The 25,220-nt window shown below is 50.4% G+C and overlaps 12 protein-coding genes across 12 annotated transcripts; 7 read left to right on the top strand and 5 right to left on the bottom strand.

The window, feature by feature from the left end:
- Positions 1-735: 735 nt before the first annotated feature.
- Positions 736-4,305, bottom strand: ctpA (Cu(2+)-transporting P-type ATPase CCC2; the record flags this gene model as incomplete). Its single annotated transcript, XM_057178329.1, has 1 exon — positions 736-4,305. One exon carries the CDS (start codon positions 4,303-4,305, stop codon positions 736-738), a length of 3,570 nt encoding a protein of 1,189 aa, XP_057030073.1.
- Positions 4,306-5,607: 1,302 nt separating this feature from the next.
- On the top strand, positions 5,608-6,624 carry N7457_007285 (uncharacterized protein; the record flags this gene model as incomplete). The annotated part of the gene is made up of 1 exon (XM_057178328.1): positions 5,608-6,624. The coding sequence occupies one exon, from the start codon at positions 5,608-5,610 to the stop codon at positions 6,622-6,624; it is 1,017 nt and encodes a 338-aa protein (XP_057030072.1).
- A 595-nt stretch (positions 6,625-7,219) lies between these two features.
- Positions 7,220-8,457, bottom strand: rgsB (uncharacterized protein; the record flags this gene model as incomplete). The annotated part of the gene is made up of 3 exons (XM_057178327.1): positions 7,220-7,456; positions 7,517-8,252; positions 8,306-8,457. 3 exons carry the CDS (start codon positions 8,455-8,457, stop codon positions 7,220-7,222), a joined length of 1,125 nt encoding a protein of 374 aa, XP_057030071.1.
- Positions 8,458-9,261: 804 nt separating this feature from the next.
- On the bottom strand, positions 9,262-10,368 carry N7457_007283 (zinc-dependent alcohol dehydrogenase family protein; the record flags this gene model as incomplete). Its single annotated transcript, XM_057178326.1, has 2 exons — positions 9,262-9,788; positions 9,858-10,368. 2 exons carry the CDS (start codon positions 10,366-10,368, stop codon positions 9,262-9,264), a joined length of 1,038 nt encoding a protein of 345 aa, XP_057030070.1.
- Positions 10,369-10,865: 497 nt separating this feature from the next.
- gcnE (histone acetyltransferase GCN5) lies at positions 10,866-12,461 on the bottom strand (the record flags this gene model as incomplete). Its single annotated transcript, XM_057178325.1, has 8 exons — positions 10,866-10,886; positions 10,944-11,366; positions 11,423-11,650; positions 11,709-11,823; positions 11,883-12,091; positions 12,163-12,216; positions 12,275-12,366; positions 12,440-12,461. 8 exons carry the CDS (start codon positions 12,459-12,461, stop codon positions 10,866-10,868), a joined length of 1,164 nt encoding a protein of 387 aa, XP_057030069.1.
- Positions 12,462-12,561: 100 nt separating this feature from the next.
- N7457_007281 (OST5 family protein) lies at positions 12,562-13,094 on the top strand (the record flags this gene model as incomplete). The annotated part of the gene is made up of 4 exons (XM_057178324.1): positions 12,562-12,784; positions 12,844-12,873; positions 12,930-12,984; positions 13,049-13,094. The coding sequence occupies 4 exons, from the start codon at positions 12,562-12,564 to the stop codon at positions 13,092-13,094; spliced, it is 354 nt and encodes a 117-aa protein (XP_057030068.1).
- Positions 13,095-13,265: 171 nt separating this feature from the next.
- N7457_007280 (Rad1/Rec1/Rad17 family repair protein) lies at positions 13,266-14,435 on the top strand (the record flags this gene model as incomplete). The annotated part of the gene is made up of 1 exon (XM_057178323.1): positions 13,266-14,435. One exon carries the CDS (start codon positions 13,266-13,268, stop codon positions 14,433-14,435), a length of 1,170 nt encoding a protein of 389 aa, XP_057030067.1.
- A 393-nt stretch (positions 14,436-14,828) lies between these two features.
- On the bottom strand, positions 14,829-16,013 carry N7457_007279 (rhomboid family protein; the record flags this gene model as incomplete). The annotated part of the gene is made up of 2 exons (XM_057178322.1): positions 14,829-15,546; positions 15,622-16,013. 2 exons carry the CDS (start codon positions 16,011-16,013, stop codon positions 14,829-14,831), a joined length of 1,110 nt encoding a protein of 369 aa, XP_057030066.1.
- A 1,560-nt stretch (positions 16,014-17,573) lies between these two features.
- N7457_007278 (WD40 repeat domain-containing protein) lies at positions 17,574-19,564 on the top strand (the record flags this gene model as incomplete). The annotated part of the gene is made up of 5 exons (XM_057178321.1): positions 17,574-17,623; positions 17,683-17,699; positions 17,755-17,903; positions 17,999-19,477; positions 19,538-19,564. The coding sequence occupies 5 exons, from the start codon at positions 17,574-17,576 to the stop codon at positions 19,562-19,564; spliced, it is 1,722 nt and encodes a 573-aa protein (XP_057030065.1).
- A 703-nt stretch (positions 19,565-20,267) lies between these two features.
- On the top strand, positions 20,268-22,029 carry trpE (anthranilate synthase TRP2; the record flags this gene model as incomplete). The annotated part of the gene is made up of 4 exons (XM_057178320.1): positions 20,268-20,279; positions 20,368-20,516; positions 20,591-20,664; positions 20,723-22,029. The coding sequence occupies 4 exons, from the start codon at positions 20,268-20,270 to the stop codon at positions 22,027-22,029; spliced, it is 1,542 nt and encodes a 513-aa protein (XP_057030064.1).
- Positions 22,030-22,603: 574 nt separating this feature from the next.
- N7457_007276 (isoflavone reductase family protein) lies at positions 22,604-23,545 on the top strand (the record flags this gene model as incomplete). The annotated part of the gene is made up of 1 exon (XM_057178319.1): positions 22,604-23,545. One exon carries the CDS (start codon positions 22,604-22,606, stop codon positions 23,543-23,545), a length of 942 nt encoding a protein of 313 aa, XP_057030063.1.
- A 594-nt stretch (positions 23,546-24,139) lies between these two features.
- On the top strand, positions 24,140-25,213 carry N7457_007275 (ADP-ribosylglycohydrolase family protein; the record flags this gene model as incomplete). The annotated part of the gene is made up of 3 exons (XM_057178318.1): positions 24,140-24,291; positions 24,355-24,779; positions 24,837-25,213. 3 exons carry the CDS (start codon positions 24,140-24,142, stop codon positions 25,211-25,213), a joined length of 954 nt encoding a protein of 317 aa, XP_057030062.1.
- Between the last annotated feature and the right edge of the window lie 7 nt (positions 25,214-25,220).

Here is a 25,220-nt window from a genome sequence, read left to right as displayed (position 1 = left end):
CTCAAGCTCGAGTGTCGCAAGAGCTGGTTTTCACAAAGAGTCCGTGGAAACCGGTAGGGCTTTTTTTTTACCTTGAATGTCTCAACAACCCTCAGGTCACAAAGTTGGTCCGGATGGAATAATAGACGGACAATAAAGGTCTCCGAAAACTATCTCCAGAAATAACACCAAAGAAATGCGACAATCTTGTTATCAAAGAAGGCACAAAAAGCCTCGGAGTCATCCCGCCCACCTGTTTGCTTAGTTTGCACTTCAGACCTCTCGGAATTTGATGCCTAAGGCAGAAAGGTCCAAGACGAAGGATCACAGGCAGTTCCCCGCCTAGCGCATTAATCGCATTCTACTTGACAACCATATTATGGTCTTATATGCACCTGACTACAACCGATTCTCGAGTGTTTGTCCAGCCAAATATGCAAAATATACCCCGATGAGCACCAATGTCCCGATAAGTACCTAGGCAGGTCTTATAAAGAGATATAGTATATCCACCTAGGTAATTCCTGGGGTTTTGCCCTTGGCTTCCAGGCTCTATAGTTTGTTTGAATGGAGATGATCTTGCTATAAAAGAAAGAATGCATAAATGTCCCTAACCGAGGTATCACTATCGTAAAACAAACCGAAAGGAAACGCCAAAACCAGCCTAGAATATGCCAGATCAACAAAAACCCAAAGAACCTCTTTTCTACTCACGAGAGTTCAAGCCATTTGTATAACGAATTGAACAAAAAAAAATCAAACAGGCGGCTCGACTGTCTGCAGCGGAACATAACCCTCATCTCCCCGAATAATCGGCTTGGGCCCTTTACCCGTAACCAGGGACCAAAGTGAAGAGACAGCATTGCCAACACGGCGATGCAGAGAGCGCGGGCTATTCGAAGGCATGATAGCAGGGACCCACCAGCTGGATCTACGGTAATGACCGCGGCTCGACGCACCAGCCGCAGAGATCGCACCCAAGCGTAACTCCTTCTCAAGGTTCTTAACCTCCATCCAAGACGGGCGACGCCAGAACTTCAGCAGAAGACTGCTAACGACGACAGAGATACTTGAAAGTGCCATAGCGCCGCCGGCCGCCATGGGGGGTAGCATGAAGCCAGTGAAGGGAAGGAAAAGTCCCATGGCGAAAGGCAGACCGATGAGATTGTACATGCAGGCCCACATCAAGTTCAACTTGATGCGTGTGAAAACCGAGCGCGAGAGGCACAGACTAGCTGGCACGGAAAGAAGATCATCTGGGCGCATGAGGACAATGTCAGCAGCCTCGACAGCTACGTCTGTGCCGGATGCGAGAGCTATTCCAACGGACGCTGTTGCTAGCGCCGGTGAGTCGTTGATGCCATCGCCGACCATAGCGACACGCTCGCCTTCTGCTTGGAGGTCGGAGATGATTGAGCTTTTCTCTGATGGCGAGATAGAGGCATGGATTGATGCGGTTGGAATGCCGACTGCTGTGGCAATTGATGTGGCTGCTGAGAGAGTGTCACCAGTTACTATAGATGTCGAGATACCCATGCGATGTAGGGCTGCTACTGTCGCTCGGGCTGTGTCTTTCACTGTGTCTCGGAGTGAGATAGTTCCGGCATAGCTGTTATCGATTGCGACGTGGATGCGAGTAATGCCGGATGATGTACTGCCACGTTTCGGGACGTTGACTTCTGGGTCTTCAAAGAGTACTGCAGAATCGGGATCCGCATCGGCGGGTACAGGGACGTCCTTAGACCGGAGAAAGCTGGCATTGCCAACCAAAATCTGGTACCGGGTGCGCTGGCCGCTAGATGTGGGTTCGACGACGGCGGATATACCTTTACCAACGCAATTGTCAAAGTCGCCCATAATACCAGGTAACCCGTCTTCTCCAACATGGCCCGATTCGGTAATTGCGGCCGCGATAATCGCTTTTCCGATTGGGTGTTCACTGCCGGTCTCCGCAAGTCCGACAAGGAGCCACCAGAGCTGACGCGTCCAGTGAGGTTCAATTCGGGTGTGAGCCACGTTCATTCGCCCTGTTGTCAAGGTGCCCGTTTTATCAAAGACGACATGAGTGATTTTTGTGGCAGCTTCAAGAACGGCACCTCCTTTGACGAGGATGCCATGCTCCGCACCAACTCCGGTACCAACCATAACTGCGGTTGGGGTACTCAAACCTAGCGCGCAAGGGCATGCGAAGACAATAACTGAGATACATAGCTTTAGGCAAACCATGACTCGGCCACCGCTGTCTTCCATTTCGAAGATCATAGGTGGATGAGGCAGTACGTGGCTGAGGAACATCCAGCCAAAGAATGTGACCAAACCGAGCGTAATGATAGTAGGGACAAAGTAACCAGCAACTATATCAGCCATACGCTGAATCGGAGCACGGCTGGTCTGCGCGTCCTGTACCAACTTCACAATTTGGCTTAACTGGGTATCTTTGCCAGCTCGAATAACTTTGAAATCGATGGCGTTTGTACCATTCACAGTGCCGGCAACAACTTGGCTGCCTTGTTTCTTGTGGATTGGCAGAGCCTCTCCGCTGATCATACTCTCATCAACATAGCTCTCGCCCCGAATGACCACACCATCCGCAGACACTTTGTCTCCAGGATGGAGGATAACAACATCGCCGACTTGGATAAGCTCGGTGGGAATACACTTGTGATTTACCGTCATGTCCTCGGCCAGCGTAAGTTGCCCAGGCGAGTCAGATGTAGGCTTCGCGACCCAGCGCTCAGCTAGTTTCTCTGCTGCAATAGGGTCTTCGTAAATAGTCGTCATAGATGGAGCCAGACACATAAGTCGAGATAGGGCAGCTGATGTTTGGCCTTTAGCTCGGTTCTCTAACCAACGCCCGAGGGTGATAAACGTAATGAGCATCGTGCTAGTGTCAAAGACGGTGCTTGGGCGCCTATGATCCATGCTGCAAAGTGCTATGGTCATAGTGAAGCAGCTGTAAAAGAAGGCAGCGGATGTGCCTAGCATCACGAGAACATCCATAGTTGGGGACCGGTGCTTAATGGACTTGAAGCTGGTAGCGTAAAATCGTTTGCCGATACCGAACTGCACCGGAATCGTAAGGAGGAGACAAATCAGATCTCCAAGATATAACCCCGGTATCAGTTCGAACTTTCCAAAGTCAAGTCCCGGCAAGTACATCGGGAGGATCATGCTGATGAAGAAGACAGGGACTGCAAAAGAGGCGGCAATGATAAAAGCTCGTTTCCATCCTTGTATTTCCCTCGTTTTTGACAGTGATTGTAGCTGTGCATTGGTATCATCTGAGTCGACGATCAATGCATTGTAACCCGCGGCCTCGATCACTTCCACAACAGACCGAATGCCAATTACTGATGGATCGAAAGCAATAGCGATATGAGAGGTAGCCATTTTGATCGATGCCGAATGGACACCTGGTTGCTGCAATAGATTGTCCTCTAGTGCAGTTGCAGAAGCCCCGTCCCGCAGACCATGCAGACTCAGATTGATTTGCTGTGTCTTTCTTGAGATTGCCGCCTGCGTCTGCGCTTCCGATGACACAATGGACGCGTCGAACCCAGTATCTTCGATCAGTTCTGGAATTTTGCTGGCGGGGAGTATTGTCGAGTCATGCACAACTACCGCTCGCTCAGCTAGAAGACTGATATTGAACTGAATCACTCCATCTACACTGCGCAAAGCATTTTGGACGCTGGATGTGCAAGCGCCGCATGTCATGCCTTCGATTGCGACGGTGGTGACGAGGAATGCGGATTTCTCTTCTGAATCAACCGATTGAGATGGCTCCTTGGAGCCCACCAGGGAAGTGTCCAGCACTCGCGCTCCGAAGCCTCTATCCTCAATGATTTCTGCAATCTGCTCCGGCGTGATGATGTCGGCATTATGTTCCACTACTGCGCGCTCGGAAAGTAGTGATACGTCCACGGAGTTCACACCGGTAACATCATTCAAGCCGCTTTCCACTGCAGATGTGCATGCGCCACATGTCATACCCTCGATCGCAAGATTGGTCACCGAGAGCCGCGGGGCTGCGGAAGAAATAGTGTTGGGAATTTGGAGCTCCTCGGTGGATAGTACTGCCGCATCGAAGCCACAGTCTTCAATCATCTCTGCGATTTTTCCAGGCGCTAACACTGACGGGTCGTGTTGTACAGCGGCCCTGCCCATGATGAGACTAACGGAGACATCATGCACACCGTCTACCTTTTGAAACGCGCCTTCCACTGCAGACGTGCATGCTCCGCAAGTCATTCCATCAATCTTTACTGTCGTGGTGGCCATTGCGGTACGACTGGTCCCGCCGGGGTGTGAATTCGTGGAGGACATCTCGACGGTGAAGCGCCAGGCGAACACGGCGAGGAACGGCGTATTATAGCATATGGAGGGATTTTATGATCGACGAGCTGCCTCCGACGCGATGGCAGAGGGTAATAACGTGATGAGGGACGGATGCTCTCGGATATCGTCAGAACTGACAGATCATTCCCTTGTTGAGCAGATAAAGCGAACTGCAGAAGTTAAAAAGCAATAGCGTTCCCAGAAGGCCACGTCAGTCGGATTTAACCAGAAACCGAATTAAAGGCGAAATCAAGGGCTAAGGGAAAAGGGAAGTGGAATCGCAAGGGTGCCTGGCCTCGGGAGTGCTGTGGGCCCGCCACGCCGTGGAATGCATCAAGCTGCAATCCAATATAAGCGGGGCCAGCTGATTAGATGGTCGGGTTTTTAATTACAAGCGAAGACAGAGATTCCGTCGGCAAGTCATCCCTGGTCTTTCAAGGTTGAATGGTGGTGAGGGGGTTGAAACAGACTAAGCATTACTAAGGACAATGGGTGGCCCTGGGGTTTCGGCGGTTTCAAGACCCTACAGAGATGAACCGGGTTGCACTGCATCCGATTATTGCGCATGATGTTGTGTTTAGGACCCTGTGAATAATACAGCTAGCTGCTGGTCCTCAAGGATATGCTAGGATATAATTGTTTCAAAATACGACAATGTAGAGAAAAATGGAATGAAGGCATAATAAGCCGAACCCTGTAGTTCGCCACTTATGCAGCCTCTCTCCCTCCAAAGTCGAGGATCTACACGAGTAGGACTCCTTGATTTGAACCAAAGAGACTCCTATGTAGGCCAGAGACATATTCTAGAAGATAATAGTACGGTACCTTCTTTAATGATCTCTTAAACTGCCCACGGGTCTTTCGAGGTATCCGTTGTAAGCTACATAAGGTATCTAGGTATACATCCCAGTGGGGAGGGGCCCTGGGATGGTGTACCTTGCGCAAGGTGTGCATTACCGAGGATAATACGAAGTAGAAAATGCAATCTGCGCAAGGCGACTTCTGGTAGACCCCGTCCTTGTCTTTTGTCTCTGGAAAAAAAAAAAAAAAAAAAAGAGGAAGAAAAGAAAAGTGGAACAAAAAACAGTAGGACAATCGAAATGAATCAGATAAGGTATGTTTGCACCGAATGCAAACAAGCATCTCCACCTGGACTGTGTACGACATTTGATGCTTCGATCTCGAACTTAGCTACCTTCTCGCCCAAGATACATCTCTTTCTCTTGCAAGATCTTCCATTTGAAATCATAAACCATTGAGCTCTGCTGTCATAAAACCACAAACGTTCTAATGGACCAAACCCACACACGAGCCTTAGACGCTCTCCAACCATTCATCCATCTGGCTCGCTCCACCAGTGCAAGCTCACCTCGCTTTGTCACAAACTTGATTACAAACGCTACCTCAAGTCCGCAAACCTATGTTTTCGCAGAACTGCTGGAGCTACCGAATGTCCAAGCATTACGGTCACCAGATACACCAACCGAGTTCAAGGGCTATCTAAAGCTACTAGAGATCTTCGCATGGGGAACATGGCAAGAATATGAAGGTAAGAAGATATATCCAGCTCATCTAAACCATTCCGATCCCAAGCCATTCAACTCAGTCCCCCCCGATGAACCAACCTCCCAAAATACCATAACCCAAGCTAACCCAACACCCCGCACCAGCAACCCCCGGGCTCCCCACGCTGAACACCGAACAAACCCTCAAACTCCGCCTCCTCTCTCTCCTCACCCTCTCAACAACAATCAAACCCCTCACCTACAGCGCCCTGATGACCGCCCTCAGCATCCCCACAAAAGCCGAGCTCGAATCCCTCGTGACAACAGCCATCTACGCCTCCCTGATCACAGCCCGCCTCTCACCAGCATCCAACCCCCCTCCGTTAACGTGACAGCCGTAGCTCCCCTCCGCGACGTCCAGCCCCAGTCCCTACCCAATATGATCGCCAGCCTGACCGAGTGGGAGTCGCGCTGCAGCGATGTCGCCTCCGATCTGGAGGCAGAGATTGCGCGCATCAAGAGCAATGCCGCGAAGAACGCTGCGCGCGAGCAGGCGCACAATGAGGCTGTCGCGGATGCTCTGAGCAAAAAGGCTAGTGCGGGGGCGAAGAAGAATACTCGACGCGGTGGTCGGCTTGGCTCCGGGATTGGCGGCAGTAAGAGGGACGCGAATGATATTGATCAGGATGATGGGTTCTTTGACCATGATGGCGAAGGATCCCGCATGGAAATTGATGAGGGCCCCGGCGCTCGCGCGGGAAATAGTCGGCAACCGAAGCGGGTGTTGGGGCGGAAATCCTGAAACGTGGGCTTGATGATCATTTCCTATGGCAAGGATACAATTTGTTGCTCGGAGTAACTGGCTTCAACGGCCCCGCTAGCGGTTCGGACTTTATGATACGAAATGACTTGATTATGGCCCGACTTCTCCTTGTATGGACGGTATTTCATGGAAATTGAACAGCAGCAAGTTGCATTCGTAAAGCCCTAATGGCGACACTCATTATTGAAAACGTAGATACAGTACAAATTTTGAAAGTCAAAAGGGGTATTGGTAGAAGAGAAGAAAAATCACAGCAAAGGGGAAAAAGAACAACAATAAATATGGACATGACAAAGTAAATGTGGCCGCTAATAAGCGGGTAAGCAGGATGGATAGAGACCATAGTCTCTTCTGTATAGCCCTGAGGAAAATTGGCCAAGGACTTCAGTCCTAGTTTCAAGATTTTCTGTCACACGACTAGAACCTGGCTGTTTCAGAAACCACAGGGATAACGCCTCGGCCAAGTCAACCTTGGAAATCAATTTTAGGCATGGTGGCAATGATTGACGAAGTTGACGGGAGCGATTAATTTTGGGATGTGCGAATTAGGTGGACACTTAATGTGACGAAACGCTCACATCATGGTACCGGGGACGAAAATGAATAAGATGCTTAACGCTGCTGCTGTCACGAAGGCGATTGTTGCTGTAACGACGGCGCGCTTGTTCAGTAGCTTTCGGACATATGGCTCGCGAATAGGGGCCCAGTTCATAAATGTATATTCACTGTAGCCCAGGAACGCCATGACGGGGTCGATCTTGTACTGGTAAGAAATGATGAAGTATGCAGCGACAGCAAAGGGAAGGATAACCTGTGTCAAGTTTAGCGCCATTGTTCGGCCATTCTTGGATCGAACCAATCAATAACATACCCAACAGCGAATGCTCCGAGGCTTGTCTCGCAGGACAACGTAGAAAGCCGCCCAGAAGGCTCCACCGAAACTGATCAGAGCAAAAGCCAAGCGCAATATTGTACTCAAGGGAACCATGTTTCCAAGAGCTTTTGCCTGCAAAAATCCTGGGAATGCATCACGCTCCATGGCTTGGAACACATAGTCCTTAGCGGGGTCGAACACTTCGGGGTCATCTCGGCCATCGTCTTCAACTAGATTGATAATTGTCGAAACCATTGATTCTGGTAGCATGATCTCTCGCTCGGAGCCAGGGAGCAGATATGTGTACAGAATCTTCTCGGCGCTGGCGCGAATGTCATTGCGATCCACGGTGTGTCCAGGGGAGTTTGAGTCGTTACGCCTGGAATCCGGGGTATCACGACCATCTTCCGGCGAAGGAACTCGATGTGCTGATTCATTTGATGATCCCAAACTATTTTGCCGGGAAGGTGATGTGGTGTGGCCATCGGAGCGTAGGAATGCCGACAGGCGGTGGTCGGCGTCCCTGTCTTTCTCATTTTCCTGGAATTCGCGCCGTAGACGCGAAGGCCCAGCTTCTGTTAGTGGAATATCACCGAGGTTCTCTAGATTATCTAGCATGGCAGACGATCGGTTGTGATCGATCGCTTCTAGATCGGGAGTCGCGATCAGGACAGAACGACGTAGTTCACGGACATAGTGTCGGCACAATAACATATGTTGAGATACATCAAGCCTAGGAGAATAGTTAATACCAGTCTGTATCATTCAACAGGGGCCTGCACTTACCAGAAGTCCAGATAGTCCACGGAACGCTGCTGATCGCGCATGTAAATGTAGAACGAAAACAGGTCGACCGGGGCGAGAGTTCGGCGGCTCAGAACCTCAAAGAGGGTCGGTAGGCGGTTACGCGACTCCGCATCGACGAAGTCGTGAGACATATTGGCAGTGTGTCGAAGGTTGACAACGGTGAAATAACCAGCACCGAAAAGTCAAAACAAAGGCGGGGAGCAAAAGGGGGGGAAGGGAGATGAAGGTCACGTCGAAAAGTGACGAATATCAACACACCCCAACAAATGCTAGTAAACAATATGGACGCGACTAGAAACGAGAAAGAATTGGGAGAGAAATGAGGGGTCGTGGAGAAGAATTGATATCCACGCGAGATCGAATAATTGGGAAGTGGTGGATATTGAACCCCCTGAGAGTGATAGCACAAACAGATGAACGATTGCTCAGCAACTACAAAAAAAAAGAAACGAAAGGGCTTGAACGATACAAGCCCACTAACGAAACGAAAGACCGAGGTAAGGGTGAAGTAGTGAGGCTATTCCAGCCATCCACATTCTTCGAACCAACACGAAGTCGTAACAACAATGATCCGAGATTAAGGTCCACTCGTCAGGGGGAGGAATTAACCTCGACGTTTAGGTTATTGCATCATACATCATCATCCATGCTCTTCGTTACAGGGCCGGAGAACAACTACTCCGAACTCCTCTATACGGAGTACTCCTGTCCTGACGGAGCGAATGATCAAGCCATTCGACGCATCAAAAGGTACCCAGAGCTTGACAGACGCCAGCCCCACAAGCCATACCCAAGCACTCCGTCTAAAAATATGATTGGTGTAAGGAGCGATCAACGGATCGATCTATCCATGGGATTGATCTAGACGATCTAGCCCCTGAAGTGTACCTGACTATCCCGATGTTCCCGACCAATTTCATAGATCGCGCACGCCATTAGAAATCAATGCAGACTTTCCCAATATGTTGCCCACTGGCGAGATAACTGTACGCCTCAATGACCTGCTCGCAGCCAAACTCAAAAGTCTTCTCCACAGGCAATTTGAGATTCTTCGAACCAATGAACCTCACGACTTCCTCCAATTGCTGCTTCGAGCCATTCAAGATACCGCGTACAGTCGCACCTTTCCACAAAGCAAGGGTCACCACATCAGGCATTGTGTTATGCACTCCCGGGGAAAGACAGTCCATGATAGAAATCACTCCGCCATACGCCAGAGCTCTGAATGAGTGCTGGATAGTTGCGGAGCCCCCGATCTCGAAAATATGATCCACTCCCTGGCCGGCGGTGAGCTTCAGTACCTCAGCAGCCCAGTCTGGTGTCTCGGTGCAATTGATTGTATGGTCGGGTGCATACGTCATCTCCACATATTGCAGATTTTCTTCAGAAAAGGATGTGATGATCGTCGTGGCTCCAGCGGCTTTGGCTATGATAAGGCCTGTGATACTCATGCAACCAGTTCCTAGATGGACATTAGTAACCTCAACTCACCAAGCAGGAGAAACCGAGAAAGAGACTGGGCTTTATTTACCAAGAAACAGGATCGTCTGACCGGGCTTGATTGGCACGGCTCCATGCAAAGCATTCCAAGCTATGACGCCCACGCAGGCCACACTAGCCCATCGCGCATAGGTAAGAGTGGAATACTCCGGGATCTTCACGACAGTATGCGCAGGAACGCAAATGTATTCCCTCATCACACCATCAACCGGGCCACCTAATCCTTGACCCCAAGATTTGAGCGGTCCATACTGCGTTGCTTGGTCATAGCAGATAACCACCCTATCACCTTCAGCAAAACCATAAACACCCTCGCCAACCTTGATAATGTCACCAGCTGCATCGGAACCGGGGATCACTTGAGCCTTCACTTGAAAGGGGTATTTTCCTGTCGCAATGACGATGTCCCTAAGGTTCAAAGCCACACTTCGAATCTTGATGAGAACTTCGTGTTTCCCGGCCGATGGACATGGTTCTCGGAATTCGGTAAGGCTATGCCAGGACGTACGGTCGGTGAGGCGAAGAACCCTTTGCGTCGCCATCTTGAGAAGGGGGGATGGTCAGATCTCAGTTTTTGATTCTTTGGCTTGTGTGTTGCCATAGAGGGGGAAGTGTGAGTTGAACTCGCGACACGTCTCACTATTTACCCCGGAAGACATCGTGGATGCCTCACCAACTATGGTTGTGATCAAACATCGCCGTTACTGAACAAGCACACCATAAGACCAAACAACGCCACGAGTGCTTGGCTTTGCATTTTGACGCCAACAGAAACCCATAGGGAATATGATCACGAGCATGTAGAGCGCATGGCAGACCCTAAACTAAACTCAAGATACTTCTCTACATACTAAGTTTTATATCGTGAACGTCCAGGAAGTCCGAGAAGAGAATTCATTCATAAACTGGCATTAATTCATAAGCCAGTGAAAACTGTGTGCCATAGTAATCTATCAACAGGGTATTGCCCATCAAAGTCCAATGCCCTCAACGCCGTTCCATAAAAACGCCCTCGCTGCAGTAAAAGTATGTTGCCAGATCAATGATTATCGGCAAGATGCTAGATGACATAGTCAGTATGTGTGCGGTGAAAAAGATCAAGGTTGTAAATACGTACCGACCACTCTGGAATATTCCGGATCTGCTGCCACATGAACTTCTCGAGCTTGTTGGCGAGCTTAGCGTAGGATGTGGTCTCGCTATTGTATTTTCGGCAATTGTCGAAAATCAGCATGGCGTCCTTGATGAAATCCTGTGGTGTTGGATACAAGTCCTTCTCATGCTTTTCCTCCATGGTCGACAGATCCATAGGCTCCAGAATCACCTCGTAGTAGTCTGGAACCTCGTCGCGGTTAACAGGCTGAGCAAATGGCCAGCCTGCACTGTGATTCCGCATATCATTCAACAGATGCAACAGTTGATTGTAATTAGGTCCATGACGAGGCTGGCGAGCCATCTCATCCATATCAGGCGACCATCCGGATTCCTTGATTACGGGAATGCTAAGAGGATCGAGCGCATAGACCCCGTTCTTCCATTCCTTCGGAGGGGGTGGACGATATGCGAGCGACTAAAAGCGCGGATCTTCGCTTGTACCGACTCCTTCTGTTTGGCGAGCATGCGACCCATCTCTAAGTAGCGGATCTTGGGGAGCATGGTGCACTGCATGAGCGTGCCACCCTCGTAGTCCTTGATGTAGCCCATCCAGATCGATTTGTCAAGGGTGATCTGCTTGGTGAAGCCTTGTTTCTGAAAGTATCCAATGGCGTAGTTATCGGCATAGGTAAGGAAATGCATGATGGGGGAAGTGGCTTTGACGTAGTCCTAATGGTCAATTAAGTCAGGTGTGTGTCCAGGGCAAACCACAGAATTGTAAACATACCTTGAGGTGGGACATCAGGTGCGCACCATATCCTTTGACTTGTTGATCGGAGGAGATAGCACAGAAGACAATTTCGGCGAACTTTCGAGTATTGAACGGACGATAGGTGATTCCTCTGTAGATGATCAGTATTCAAATCTTCTCAATTTCGGCAAGCTTGAGTCCGCTACTTACCCTACAACCTCCAGTGGGTGCTTCACAATTGCCATGGACAGATGCGATCGATCGTAAACAAGACGCGCGATATAGTCCTTGGGCATTTTCGGGAGTTGCTTCTGGAAGATGCACTTCAGGCCCGTCAGGACGATAAAGCTATCGTGGGAACCATCGTTGTTGACGACGCGGAACTCGATGTCACCGCGGCGTTCCTCGAGCACAGCGGGCTGAGTTTCGTCAGTCATGGTGTCTCAGGGACTTGGAGACATGGCAAGATGTGGTGTGGGTTGGGAAGTACCTTCTCAGGAAATGGGACAATGCGGAGAGGCGACTTATCGAGAGGGCCATCTTCCTGTGCGGTATGAATGTTAGAGTGAACGCGAAGCAGTTTAACAGTCGGTCGCTCTTACCTCTTTCTCAGGTGAATCTGTGCGTGCCTTCTTGCTGGCCTGGTGCCCGGATTCCGGGGAAGCTATCTCCTCAGAGGCTTTGCGCTTGAAACCTACCGTTGGAATATGTCAGGAAACAGGTCCTTGTTTGAGTGAGAAATAAGACGGTTCTCAAATATCACTTACTTTTCGGTGATTCAATAGCCATGATGTCCTTGACCTTTCAAATTGGCTGGTGTAGTAGCCCACATGATATGGGGGACGGTCGGATAAACAAAGTTCCGAGCTCCGATGGGGCCAGATCAACAATGTCGATCTATAAGTCGCAAGAGCGCAGGACAATCCCTCCTAATGCTATAATCGAAGCTTCTTCCTCCATTGACCTATATCTCTTGTCAATTGATTTTTTAACAAACTACATTCTCCTCATGTCTCTGAACGAAGTCTGGGAGGCAGCCTCTGCAACTCCTTTTATCCCCCTCATTGGCAAGGACAGCCAGTTCACCGTCGGCTTCAACCTGCTCCTTGTCGGTAAGCTTCATGATCTGTCACAGCGTTAAGAAATACCACTCTCTAATCATTTTCAATAGCATTGATCACAAGTATTGTCTTTGGTCTGAGTAAGTTGCCATTCCAGCCTTCATAGTCTGGGCCCGCTCTAACATCCATTAAACAGATCGGTCTTTCCTCGGTATCGCGTCCTTGGGAGTTCCGGCCGCATTGGCATTTGGGTTAGTAATGGTTCGCGTTCCATCTTTTCGACATGCGATGTACTGATTGAGCTTTTTCGGGTAGCTTTGGAGCTGTATTCATGATCTGTGCCGCCGGAGTCTACGTCTAACCAATCACCTCTCCTATCACACCTCCCCTCAGATGTACCATAAGCGTTGGGTTCGGAGAAGCCTGTACTACTAGACCATCCAAAGACATCACACACATCTTCGGGTCCATCATCTTCGTTCTGTGCCAGTATTGCACCTGAGAAGTTGGAGCTAGCAGCCTGCATCACGAAATGTCGCCCCTATTCGCAGGCGTCACTAGCAACGCCCACCATCTCTACACGCTGCTATCCTGCATTGGATTCGCGCACAAGGCCACCGTTCAAATTACCCCGGATGGCATTCGGTTCTCAGTGGAGGAAGGCCGCGTCATCCAAGGACTAGCCTTCCTCGACAAATCTCTTTTCACCAGCTACGCGTTTAACCCATCGCCCGACACCGAACCCGACAATCAAAATGAATCACCCCAGGACAACGACGAATCCCAAAATGAGTTATACCCCCAATTTGTCGTCTCCATCTCCGCCGTCCTCGACACCTTAAAGATCTTCGGCATCAACGAGCTCTCCGAGTCCAACCGAACCCGCGAGACTAGCATTACCCAAACCCATGCCGCCTCGTCAAGCGCATTCAATGCCCCCGCCCTGCTCATGAACCGATCTTGTACCCTGCAATACGCCCGACATGGTGCTCCATTAAGCATCACGATCACCGAAGCCGGCGTGAAGACAACCTGCGAGCTGGTCACCTACGAACCCGACGAAGACGAAGCAGACATCCCTCTCCAGCGCGACGCCATCATCATGAAAATCATCATGCGCTCCGCCTGGCTGCACAATGCCATAGCTGAACTGAACTCCTCAACCCCCACAGTTCTAAAATTGTCCGCCTGTGCCAAGCGAGAACCGTACTTCGCCCTTTCCGGTGCAGGTGGTCCGTTCAGTGAATCCACTGTCGAATTTTCCGTTGATCAGCATAACGAGATCATCGGTGGTGCTGGCCAGGGCGCTGTACAGTCCCAAACGCATAAGGTGCTGGCTGACGATGGCTCTTCCCGCGCTCGCGCAACCAGAGCTAAGCTTGCTCCTACGGTCACGGAGACTTTCCTTGTTTCCCCTCCCTCTTCTATGGGCGATCGTATCCAACAGAGCTATCGTTTTGCGCTGGTTCGCAAGGCTGCAAGAGCTATGTCTGTCGCTAATAAAGTGAGCATTCGCGGGGATCGACAGGGGGTGTTGAGTCTACAGTTCATGGTTGAACTTGATGATAATAACATCCCTGTGGGCAGATCAATTGGTGCTGGCATGAAGGGCCCTAATGGGCCAGTTTGCTTTGTAGACTTCCGATTTGTGCCATTGCTGGACGAGGAGGCCGAGATGGAGATCAATGCAGAAAGGGAATAACCGGGCTAAAATCCATGTGTATACTATACTTGCTTCGAAAACGCATTTCCTCTCAAATCCTCAAAATCAATGGATATTTAAAGATTTACCAAGCAATATTATAATTCAAATCATCTTTAGCATAGATATCTCGCAGAGTAGTATAAAGTATTTTGATTTCAAGGCTAAAGCCACAGCAGTCAACCTTGGAAATTGGCCGGCCTAACAACCAGAGTTGAAAAATAGAAACACAAAAAGAAACCAAATGCATCATGTACATCATCAGAAGTAGACACACTATCAGTATAGAAACCAAGCCACACACCAACCCAAGTCAGATATGCGAATATGTCCAAATAGCCAAACCCAGAGCGCTTCACAAAACGCCAGAGCACAAAAAGAAGTCTAAGAAGCTCATGCATGGTCAGGGTTATAACTAGTTTCGCCTAGCATGCTCTGACCAGCAGCGGTCGCCGGCGTCGGGGTAGCAGGACGGGGCTGCGACGAACTCGGCTCACCCAAACCCGCCTGCACGCGGCCAACCGTAGCAGCCTGCAACCTCCGATCCAAAGCCTTGAGCGCAACGGCACGTCTCCGCTCCGCTTCCTCGCGCTTGGCTGCACCCCTTGCCCCGGCCCCACGACTGTTCAACAGCGTCGGCAACCCGGCCTCGCCTCTAGCCAGAACCTGCTCGTTGCCGGAGGCGATATCGTCCGCGGAGAACGGCTTCAGGATCTTGAATGTGACTAGCAGGGCGTAGACCTGGTCTGCGATGAATGCGATGGGCGGTTGCATCACGTCGGGGAAGAGGCAGGCGAAGGCGAAGGTCTCGCTGGCATCGCCTTTGATGCCTGTGCCGGCGCTCGTTGTGCCTGTTAGGTCGGGCTGGCGCTTATAGAAGCGGAGGTAGGTCCAGCTGGAGAGGATGCCGAGCCAGGCTAGGACTGCGGCGGTGTCGGTGCCGATGACGAGGCCGCTGATGGTGTTTAGGAGGAGAAAGAGGGCGGGGAAATGCTTTACGCGCATTTTGATCATTCCTTTGAAGACTGTGACGGTGTGTTCGGGGACGAGTTGCTTAAAAGCGACTAGGAAGGAGGCTTGGATGGAAACGCCGCCGCAGATTTGGGTGAGGCTGTTTGGGTTACCAGATCATGGTTAGTTTTCGCACGGTCAATTGCTTTGATTTGGAGACCGGGAGTTTTCATACCTTCTGCTTGAAGAGCCTGTAATTCCTCCCCATACAAGGTAGATTGGGATGATGGCTAGGCAGGGGATCATGGCGACGACGGCGATGAACTTGCTGAACTCGCGCGAGCCCCAGGCGCGCTCGAGGTATTTACCGCCATAGAAGATGGTGGCGGCGTTGAGAAGGACGGTGAATATATTTTGTTCGACAAATGTAGCGGTGGCAATTGTCCAAGGGTAGTAATAGAAATAAGACGGAACGAGAGTCAGGTAAGGGACGAGAGGTGATGTGGTCGGAGTACCGCCGGTGGTGTCAATTTGTCGCCATCTGGCAATGTTGTAAAGTAGAGAGAGGGTGAGAAGGCCGACGAGACAAAACCGAGTGGCCGGGGGAATGTTAATTCGGAGCGACATGTTGGAGCTCTCTTGGAGCTCTTTGCAAGACGCTGACCACAGGCCGTCAACAAAGAGATGGGAGAAAGTTGAGGTGGGAAGCTTAGCGTAAGGCGGAGGCACCCATGTTTGGCCCGTCGCTAGATGCTTCAAGAGTAGCACAGCCTACATCATATTTTTAGATACGTTCGTCGCCTTTGTTTTGCATCCTCTCTACATGTAATTTGTCTTACGCCGTACTACTAATACATTAGGTATTTTACCTACATGTAGGTATTGACTTGATTTCTCTATTTCCTCCAGGGAGATGACTCTGTAGGGGTTGAGTATGTAGTTCAACGGAATGACGGACCAGATAGGTCATATCTACATATATTGATGGTTCATGATGAGATATATGCATATATGTACCTGTTCCATATCCCACTCCGCCTGGGGATCGTTAATATCATAGATTATGCACCCATTATTTGGCCGACATCCTCGTAAATATCCTTGGTAACACACCGTGGCCAAAGTACCTCGGTACTGCCCGGGGTATATTACAAGAGAGAGAGGAAGATACAACCTAGCAGACCCTTCAGATATAAGTGAAAGCAGGCTCAATCGAGTGATGTTGTAGTAAAGGAGGCGACAAGTACTCCGTACAGCGTCCAGGGAATGCGCCAATCCAAGTGTCAAGCGGTAACCCGCGGCATCACTAGCCACGATCCACCATCTCGGACTTGCCTGCAGGTTCGGGTGGATGCAGTTCAACGAGGATGTAGGCCATTGATATTGGAGATCCGAAAGGTAAAATCGATCCCTGCAATGAGAGGTCAGGTATAACCCGGTTATTGTGTCACTGTCTCTCCAATACTGAAAGTTCAAAAGTGCTCGTGCTGAAATCCCCCGAGGTGTGGAGAACCACTCCCATCTTTGGGCTGTTCGCGCTTGACAGGGTAGAAGAGCCCTCAAGGAGTTTCAGGAGGCACCAGTGTCTCGGGTTCAGAGTCTCCGGGTTCCCATCGAGATATTCAGTAGAGTAGATGTCGATGAGTCCCTACAGGTAGATCGAAAGCGAAAGAACGATAAATGACGATGGAAGTGTGGAGGACGCCACAGGGAGGATCCAGTGGCTAGTGCTAAACTCTGGACTTCTGCCAAACATTCTGGATCCTTTAATCTCAGATCTTCACTTTCACTTTTGTCTTCCCTCTCTCTCTCCCCTCTCTCTTGGAGCTCTGTCATTTTATTTTGGGCTCTGAACTCTGCGGGACTCACTTCCACCCCTCTTGATCTGGACTCCCCCGGTACATCTTCCTCACACTTGTTCTCCCCCCCCCCAACTTCAGTTCTCCCTTGTCTTGGCTTTCACTTCGATCTTCAAAGTCTCAAAGTCTTAAGTTCCTGGAAGATCCAAGAACACCCCCCCCCCTTTTTTTCTCTTATTTATCCGGAACTTCCTTCCCTTTCCGGCCTCGTGTTCCGTGTTCTCATAGCTTCGTCTCCGCGCATCGAAGCCTCCACTTTGATTTTCGCGTCAAGCAGCTCTTCCCTCTTTGGCATGTTCGCGGCCCTTAGCTGGTCGCACATGTAATCATGGCACAACCCGATCTCACGTCGCATCATGTCAACTATTTAATATGGAGGTAAGTGACATGCGACATGCGCCTATGTTTTGCAGAAACTAATAGTGTTGTTCTCACAGGTACCTCCAAGAAGCAGGTTGGTTTCCCCTTGACTTTAGGCAGTCCCCTGTTTGATCTCTAACCCAATCTAGGCCATGGCGATGCTGCTGTGTCTTTGCAACGCGCATGGTATCCTGACCCGCAGACGCTTCCGTTTGCGCCTTATATTAAAACCCATGCGCTGGTGTCGCTAGTCCAGAAGGGCCTGCAATATCATGAAATGGAGGCCTCATTGGACAAGGTATGTCTAATTTTAACCCATTTTTTTACGCGCCAACGCAAAAAGATCTACTGTCTTTTGTCTGAATTCAAAATATAACTAATCGCACTGCTCAGGAGGGCAATCACATCACCATTTCACCCTCTGATTATTTTTTCGGACCAGTGCCCTTTGAAACTGGATCTGTGAAGAGTCACGATGAGGCTGTCCACATAGACGTAGATTCGCCGGGCCAACTTACGCGCGATCGCCCGGTGAACGGTCACGCCGAGCCTGGAAAGGACCCCCGAAAGGACGAGACTGACACTGATGAGTCCATGGAGGACAAGGCGCAGACTGAAAGTCAGCCAGGGACTCCCGATCACCTTGACGATGATGGTGACATCAGCATGGCCGAGGAGATTCCCGAAATGCCTACCACCCTGGAAAATGGCTACAGCTCTGGCGCCCAGATCGCCCCCGCCAAGCCCATCGATTTGACGCCTGACACCGCCCTTCTGGATGCGGAGAATCACGTGACTAATGCCATATGGCGTCCTCGGGATTCCACTACTGTGGTGGGGGCTGGTGAACTGTTTTGCAGCCTGTGGAAGCTCACGTCATCTGAACCTGTGGAGAAGAAGATCGTTGATCTCAAGAAGGGGAGCACAACTGTCTCAACCGTGGCCTGGGATACCATTGGCGAGAAATTGGCTGTGGCGACTTGTACTGATGATAGAGGAACTATCACCATGTACAACGTCAATGGTGAAGCAGTCGACTTACTGCCAGAGGTGCCGCGGATTATCACTGGCCTACATTGGGCAGACGGCAACTCGCAGCTGGTTGTTGTGGCCTCAAATCAAAACGTCTCAGAACTTGCGCTTTGGGACGACAGTCGACGGCCGGAGGTTTTCCCTCCACCTCAAGTAATTGAAGATCATATTTACGGACTCGCATGGTGTGGGCGCAACCTGGTATTTGCTTCTGGCCATGGGGCTGTTTATCAATGCGAAGTTGACCATAGCATCCGTTTGCTCAAAACATTTTCTTCTGCCAAAGACGATGCGAGTTGGGAGTTTATTCGCTGTGTCCAAACCGACACTCATGCCGTTGCAATCGCAGCGTCTAAATCAAGCGCTGCAATTTGGGTCCCAACCCATGACATTCTTATCCCCAACGCCCACGACGCCAAGATCACGGGCCTCGAGATTCGCCCTCAGTCACATGCCCATCGAATTCATCTTGCCTCCTTCTCAGCGGACGGCAAAGTCAAGATTTGGAGGATTGATCTTGATGTGAAAGATTATACGTGCATACATCAGCTGAGTTTAGATCCATCAAACCCCGTTCTCGCTGGATCCTTCTCCCCTGATGGATACGCCCTCAGCGCAGTCAGCAAGGACCGGCTCTTTATCTGGAACGTCGAACGTGGTGGTGACCCCATGTCCACCTGGACCACAACCACCCCGGAGGTGAAGAAGGAGGAAGCCGACCGCATGACCAATGGACAAAACGGACACCATGGTCAGAATGGTCATACAAATTCAGATCACTTCCGACCTCTTTCTTGGGATGCAGATGGAAAGCGACTTGCCTGCGGCTTCGACAAACAGGTATGCTCCCTGGTTTTCTTGGCCTGTTTTAATTTTCCCATACTGACATGTTCTCACAAGATGGCAATCATTAATTTGCAACGATGACGGAGCGAGTTTGAACAGCGACATAAAACTCATGACTCATGCCCTGCTGGAACTAATCCGACAATTCCCCCTTGAAAAGCTTCCCTTGAAGACATATCACACCTTCATGGATTCTCTGATGTTTTTTTGACTTTTTACCTTCTGTGAACATACATTTTTCTGATTTAGAAAATGCATAATGGCATGCATTGCTTGGGACAGGTTTGGGTAGGCACGGCGAATGACATGGACTGGCGACGGTGGACTTTTCTTTGGCCTTTTTTTTCCTCTTCCCCCCCCCCCATATCAGATGGGCTGTGTGATACCTCAAACTCACTATTATTGTCTGATAATCAAGAAAATACACCATTTTCGAAAGTGGAAAATCTTCGTTTGTTTACATGTAATCCAAGGTGTCTTTATCGATACCGATCTACCCCTTGATACTAGTCCACATTCCGACGCATACAATTGATTTCGGGATATCGTACCTGGGAAATGTGTAGGCCTCTCTCGTCTACAGCTATGCCGAGAGTCCTAATGTTGATATAAAACTCCTGAGCTCTTGTTCAATCTCAAATCCATTGTCAAATAGAGTGCGGGCTGGGCGCCGGACCCGCGGCCGTCGATACCCCCCCACAGTGAATCGTTTTCCCACCGCCAAATCAATCCTTCCTCTACAGTTCTCTGCTCGCCTCGTCGATTCCAGCCACACATTAAAACAATGGCACCTTCCGTAAGTTCGCGCATATTTGGCTAGTGCTTTTCTCTGCTCTGTGATACGCCCAGCGATATTTTACACATGCTCATCCACCATAACTCAGGTCGCTAGTGTCCCGTCCCTCGAGACGGCGCGAGAAGTAATCGCGAAGTCGAGAAACTCAGAATTCCCTCCCAATCTACTCCCTGTCACGGCATCGATCTCTGCCGACCTCTTGACCCCAACATCGGCATATCTGAAGATTGCAGAGAAGTGAGTCATATGGTTCTTTCTAACGTAAGGCGGGGCAAGTAGTATTGGATAATATCACTGACTCGCAGATATAGCTCGCGTTTGTCATTCTTATATGAGAGTGCTGCTACTACAGAGACTATTGGACGATACAGCTTTGTTGGTGCAGGTGGGTGGTCCCGGGAGCTTCGGTCCAATCCTATCGCTTACACATTTCTTTCATGCAGACCCTAGAAAAGTTATAAAGACCGGCGAGGGGCATGGCCCAGCAGCGGATCCCCTCCCATACCTCGAGGAAGAGCTCTCTCAGTTCCGCGTTGCGACAGTCCCTGGATTGGTTCTCCCGCCACTGACAGCCGGAGCTATCGGATATGTTGGATACGACTGTGTTAGATACTTTGAGCCCAAGACGGCGCGGCCGATGAAGGATGTGCTCGGAGTACCCGAATCGTTCTTCATGCTTTTCGATACCATCATCGCATTCGATCATTTCTTCCAGGTCGTTAAGGTCATCACATACGTGCCCATTCCCTCGGCGGACGCCGATATCGAAGCTTCATATCTCCAGGGCCAGACGATCATTCAAAAAACAATTGATACGCTGCTCCAGGAGCGTATACCTCTACCACCCCAGGGTCCGATCATTCAGAACCAGGAGTACACATCCAATATCGGACAAGAAGGATATGAGGGCCATGTCAACCGGCTGAAGCAGCACATCGCCAAGGGCGATATTTTCCAGACCGTGCCATCACAGCGACTATCACGACCCACTTCTCTGCACCCCTACAACCTCTTCCGCCACCTTCGCACTGTCAACCCTTCACCTTATCTGTTCTATATCGACTGCCAAGACTTCCAGCTTGTGGGAGCCAGTCCCGAGCTCCTGGTTAAGGAAGAGCGGGGACGCATCATCAGCCACCCCATCGCCGGTACTGTGAAGCGCGGCAAGACCCCGGAGGAGGATGCTGCTCTGGCCGACGAGCTCCGCAGCAGTCTTAAGGATCGCGCCGAGCACGTCATGCTGGTCGATCTCGCCCGCAACGACGTAAACCGAGTCTGCGACCCCACCACAACACAAGTTGATCGCCTGATGGTCGTGGAAAAATTCTCACACGTGCAGCACCTGGTTTCTCAGGTCTCCGGAGAGTTGCGGCCAGGTATGACCCGCTTCGATGCATTCCGATCCATCTTCCCCGCCGGCACAGTCTCTGGTGCACCTAAGGTGCGCGCCATGCAGCTCATCGCCGAGCTGGAGGGTGAGAAGCGTGGCGTTTACGCTGGTGCCGTTGGATATTTCGGATACGATAGTGCCAATGCCGATGGCTCCGCTCAGATGCCCGGTGCGATGGATACCTGCATTGCGCTGCGCACCATGATGGTCAAGGATGGCGTTGCTTATCTCCAGGCTGGTGGTGGTATTGTCTTCGACTCGGACCCCTATGATGAGTACGTTGAGACGCTGAACAAGCTCGGTGCCAACATTGCTTGCATCAAGGGCGCTGAGGCGAAGTACCTGAGCATGGAAAACTAATATACGTATGACTGGAAGTTGAAATGAGTGTAAGCGCAGGAAAGCTTAGTCTATACCTAGGTATATTGGGTATTTTTTTCAGAAGAGATATTTTTCGGTCCTCAGGTCATTCATATTACGCGGGGTCTTTCGGGGTTTTGATGAACAGCATTCTGCCGAAGCTAACCAGCGCTTTCTCATGTTGGAACTAGCTATGAAATACAGTCGAGAACTTCGCTAAAACAATGCATCATGATTTATGTCCGTATCATCCGTCTCTCAGCTACGGAGTACGGTGTACGGAGTAGATCCTATCCACTTGCCCGTGCAAACATCCTGTCGAAACAACACGTAGATACTGAGATTTGATTGGCTGAAGGCTTGTTTGGGCTGTTTGCTCCCAAGACAAACCTTAAACACTGGCCAATCAGAGCTGCTGAATCCGTTGGGCTGGTTGTTCAGTCTGTCGGTGACGTAACGACCCATGGGCCATAATCAACATGGCGAAGTAGGTATAAAAACTGGACGATTGCCCCATGTTTGCCCTGAACCCTTCTTCAACAACGTTCCCTCATCAGTTTCTTAAATTACACAAATGGCATCTGCAACACGACCAGTCGTCGCTATCGCCGGAGCCACAGGGCATCTGGGCAAGCATGTCACGACAGCTTTCCTTTCCTCCGCCTTCCACGACAAATTCTCTGAAATCATCCTCCTCTCCAGAAAAGAATCTGGTCTATTCGAGCCCAAAGAATTACGAGCCGGCGTCAAAGTCACAACACGACGCTACGACGAAGACAACCTAGAAGAAGCCCTGCGGGGCGTCCAAATCCTCGTCAACACAGTCGGACCCGCCGGCCACGACTTCAAAACCAAGATCGCAGCCGCCCTACCACGAACGGACATCAAAGTGTACTTCCCATCCGAATTCGGCGTCGACCACTACGGCCATGACTTCGCCCACCTCGAGTGGTACGAGAAAAAGAAACACTTGGCAAACGCCCAGCCCGTCGTCACACACTTGAAGATCTGCCGTGTATTCTGCGGTCTCTTCCTAGAAGACAGTATCGGGCCATGGTTCGGTCTGGACACAAATAACGGGAAATACGTCAGCGTGGGACCGCCCCGGTCGCCGATTTCTTTCACCTCGCTGACGGATGTCGGCAAGACGGTCGCTTCGCTGGCGACTCTTCCCGATGAGAAGATTCCTGAGATCGTTCATGTTGGCGGTGATACTCGGTCGATTACAGAGATTGCGGAGATCATGCAGGCTGCCGGTGCTGGGAGCATTGATGTGGCGGAAATTCCGTATGAGGAGTATAAGGCGAAGACTACGGCTAAGGAATCGTGGGATCCGGCTGCTTATTTGCGGTTTTTGATGGGTGATGGGAGTATCAATCATACCGCTTCTGGACTTGGAGTTGATAATGAGCTTGTGAACCCCGGTCAGCGGCTGTGGAAGTGGAAGACTCTGGAGGATTTAGCGAAGGAGACTCAAGGACGGCCTTGGAAAGACACTGTCTGGCCTCCGAAATAGATAGATACATGTATTTAGTGGGCAAGGTATGCCGATAGATACATCAACTATACTGCACAGAGCTGGGCCATGACGGTGGCTGTACCTACACTCATAGAGTTGAGGCACCTTAGGCCGTCCACCACCAAGCTGAAAGATGTACTCCGTAGTGGCCCTTGATGTACCTAGCTCTGATGAAAGGCCCAATCAGCGATTATAAGTCTAGGCAACAACACGAGCTAGTCCAGGCACAAAGCCCTGAGTAGGTGGGGAAGGCTGTGGCGCCTAGTGTAAGGCCTAGGCTGAGTTAGCCCGCACATATCAATCCTCCAAGATCTCGTGTTCAAGTTCGTTAATGGACGTTGCGTTGAAAGATGACGCATTCTCGTTCATATCGTATCATCGATGGGATGGTGGAGGCCATAGCTCTTTGAATCTTGTTTGGCTTGATGCGCTGCGCCTTTCAGGGTTGTTGACTCGACAGCTAAAGCCTCTAGTCTTTCAAGGAAGCTTTATCCTGTCATCCCATACTTCCGACCGAATCTTCATAAGACGTAACATCCCCTCGGACCAAAACAAACATCAGATCTGATCAGGACATCTGGCCATCTCACCATGTCCCTTTCTCCGGAATCCCGAGCCAAAGGTGCAATCTGGGGCGTCTGCGTAGCCGATGCCCTCGGCGGCCCTGTACAATTCATGGACGCCGGAACCTTCGAGCCCATCACAGGCTTAAGATTTGTTGAACCTTTCCACCAACCAGCTGGGTCAGTAACTCTGATATAGCATGGCTGATTATATCCAACCAACAAACTAACTGGCCTGATTAGAGCTTTCTCCGACGATGGATCTATGACTCTGGCTCTTGCATTCTCTTTCTGCGAGTCCGGCATGCAATATAACCATGCGCTGTCAATCCAATACTTCGTCGAGTGGGTCACCGAGGGCCGCTTCAGTACCATCGATTGCGCGTGGGACGTCGGGAACTCGACTAGTTCCTCCTTGGAGATCTGGAAGCGATCTGGCGCAAGCGATGTCGACCTTACCCAAGCGGAAGTCAACCGCAAACTAAACCACGAGAAATTTTCCGGAAACGGGAGCTTGATGAGAATCGTCCCAGTAGGGTTGGCATATTGGCGAGATACCCAACAGGCGAGGGAATTCGCCAGGCAACAGAGCCAGGTCACTCATCCTTCGCTTGCGTGTGTGGAAGCTTGTGAAGCATACACGGAGCTGGTGTGTGGTGTCATGAATGGTATGTGACTTTTCTCATTTGGTGTTTTGGTCAGGATTGTCTCTGATATGTTTTCAGGCCATACGAAGCAGCAGCTCTATGACACGGTTTCTGTTTTCCCATTTACCCACCGCGGTCTGAAGGAGCGTATTACGGGGTATGAATCCATTGAGGACTGGCAAAGACAAGAGCCAGGTGATATGATGAGCAGTGGATGGGTCATTGATACCCTTGAATGTGCCCTGTGGGCATTCTTCAAGTATGACACCTGGAAAGATGGAGCGTTGGCAGTTGTCAATTTGGGTGGTGACTCGGATACTGCAGGTGCTGTCTTTGGTGGCCTCGCGGGCGCGTTCTATGGGTTTGATTCCATACCCAGTGAGTGGGTGGATGGGATGCAGAAGAAGTCTTTCATTGAGGACATTGCGGGTAGATTTTCTGCTGGGATCGCATGAGATTGTT

Source organism: Penicillium paradoxum (assembly GCF_028828445.1).
Source record: "Penicillium paradoxum strain IBT 22861 chromosome Unknown utg000006l_segment0_segment0, whole genome shotgun sequence".
NCBI lineage: Eukaryota > Fungi > Ascomycota > Eurotiomycetes > Eurotiales > Aspergillaceae > Penicillium > Penicillium paradoxum.
Note: the sequence above shows the minus strand (reverse complement) of the source record. Positions and strands in the feature narration are given on the sequence as shown.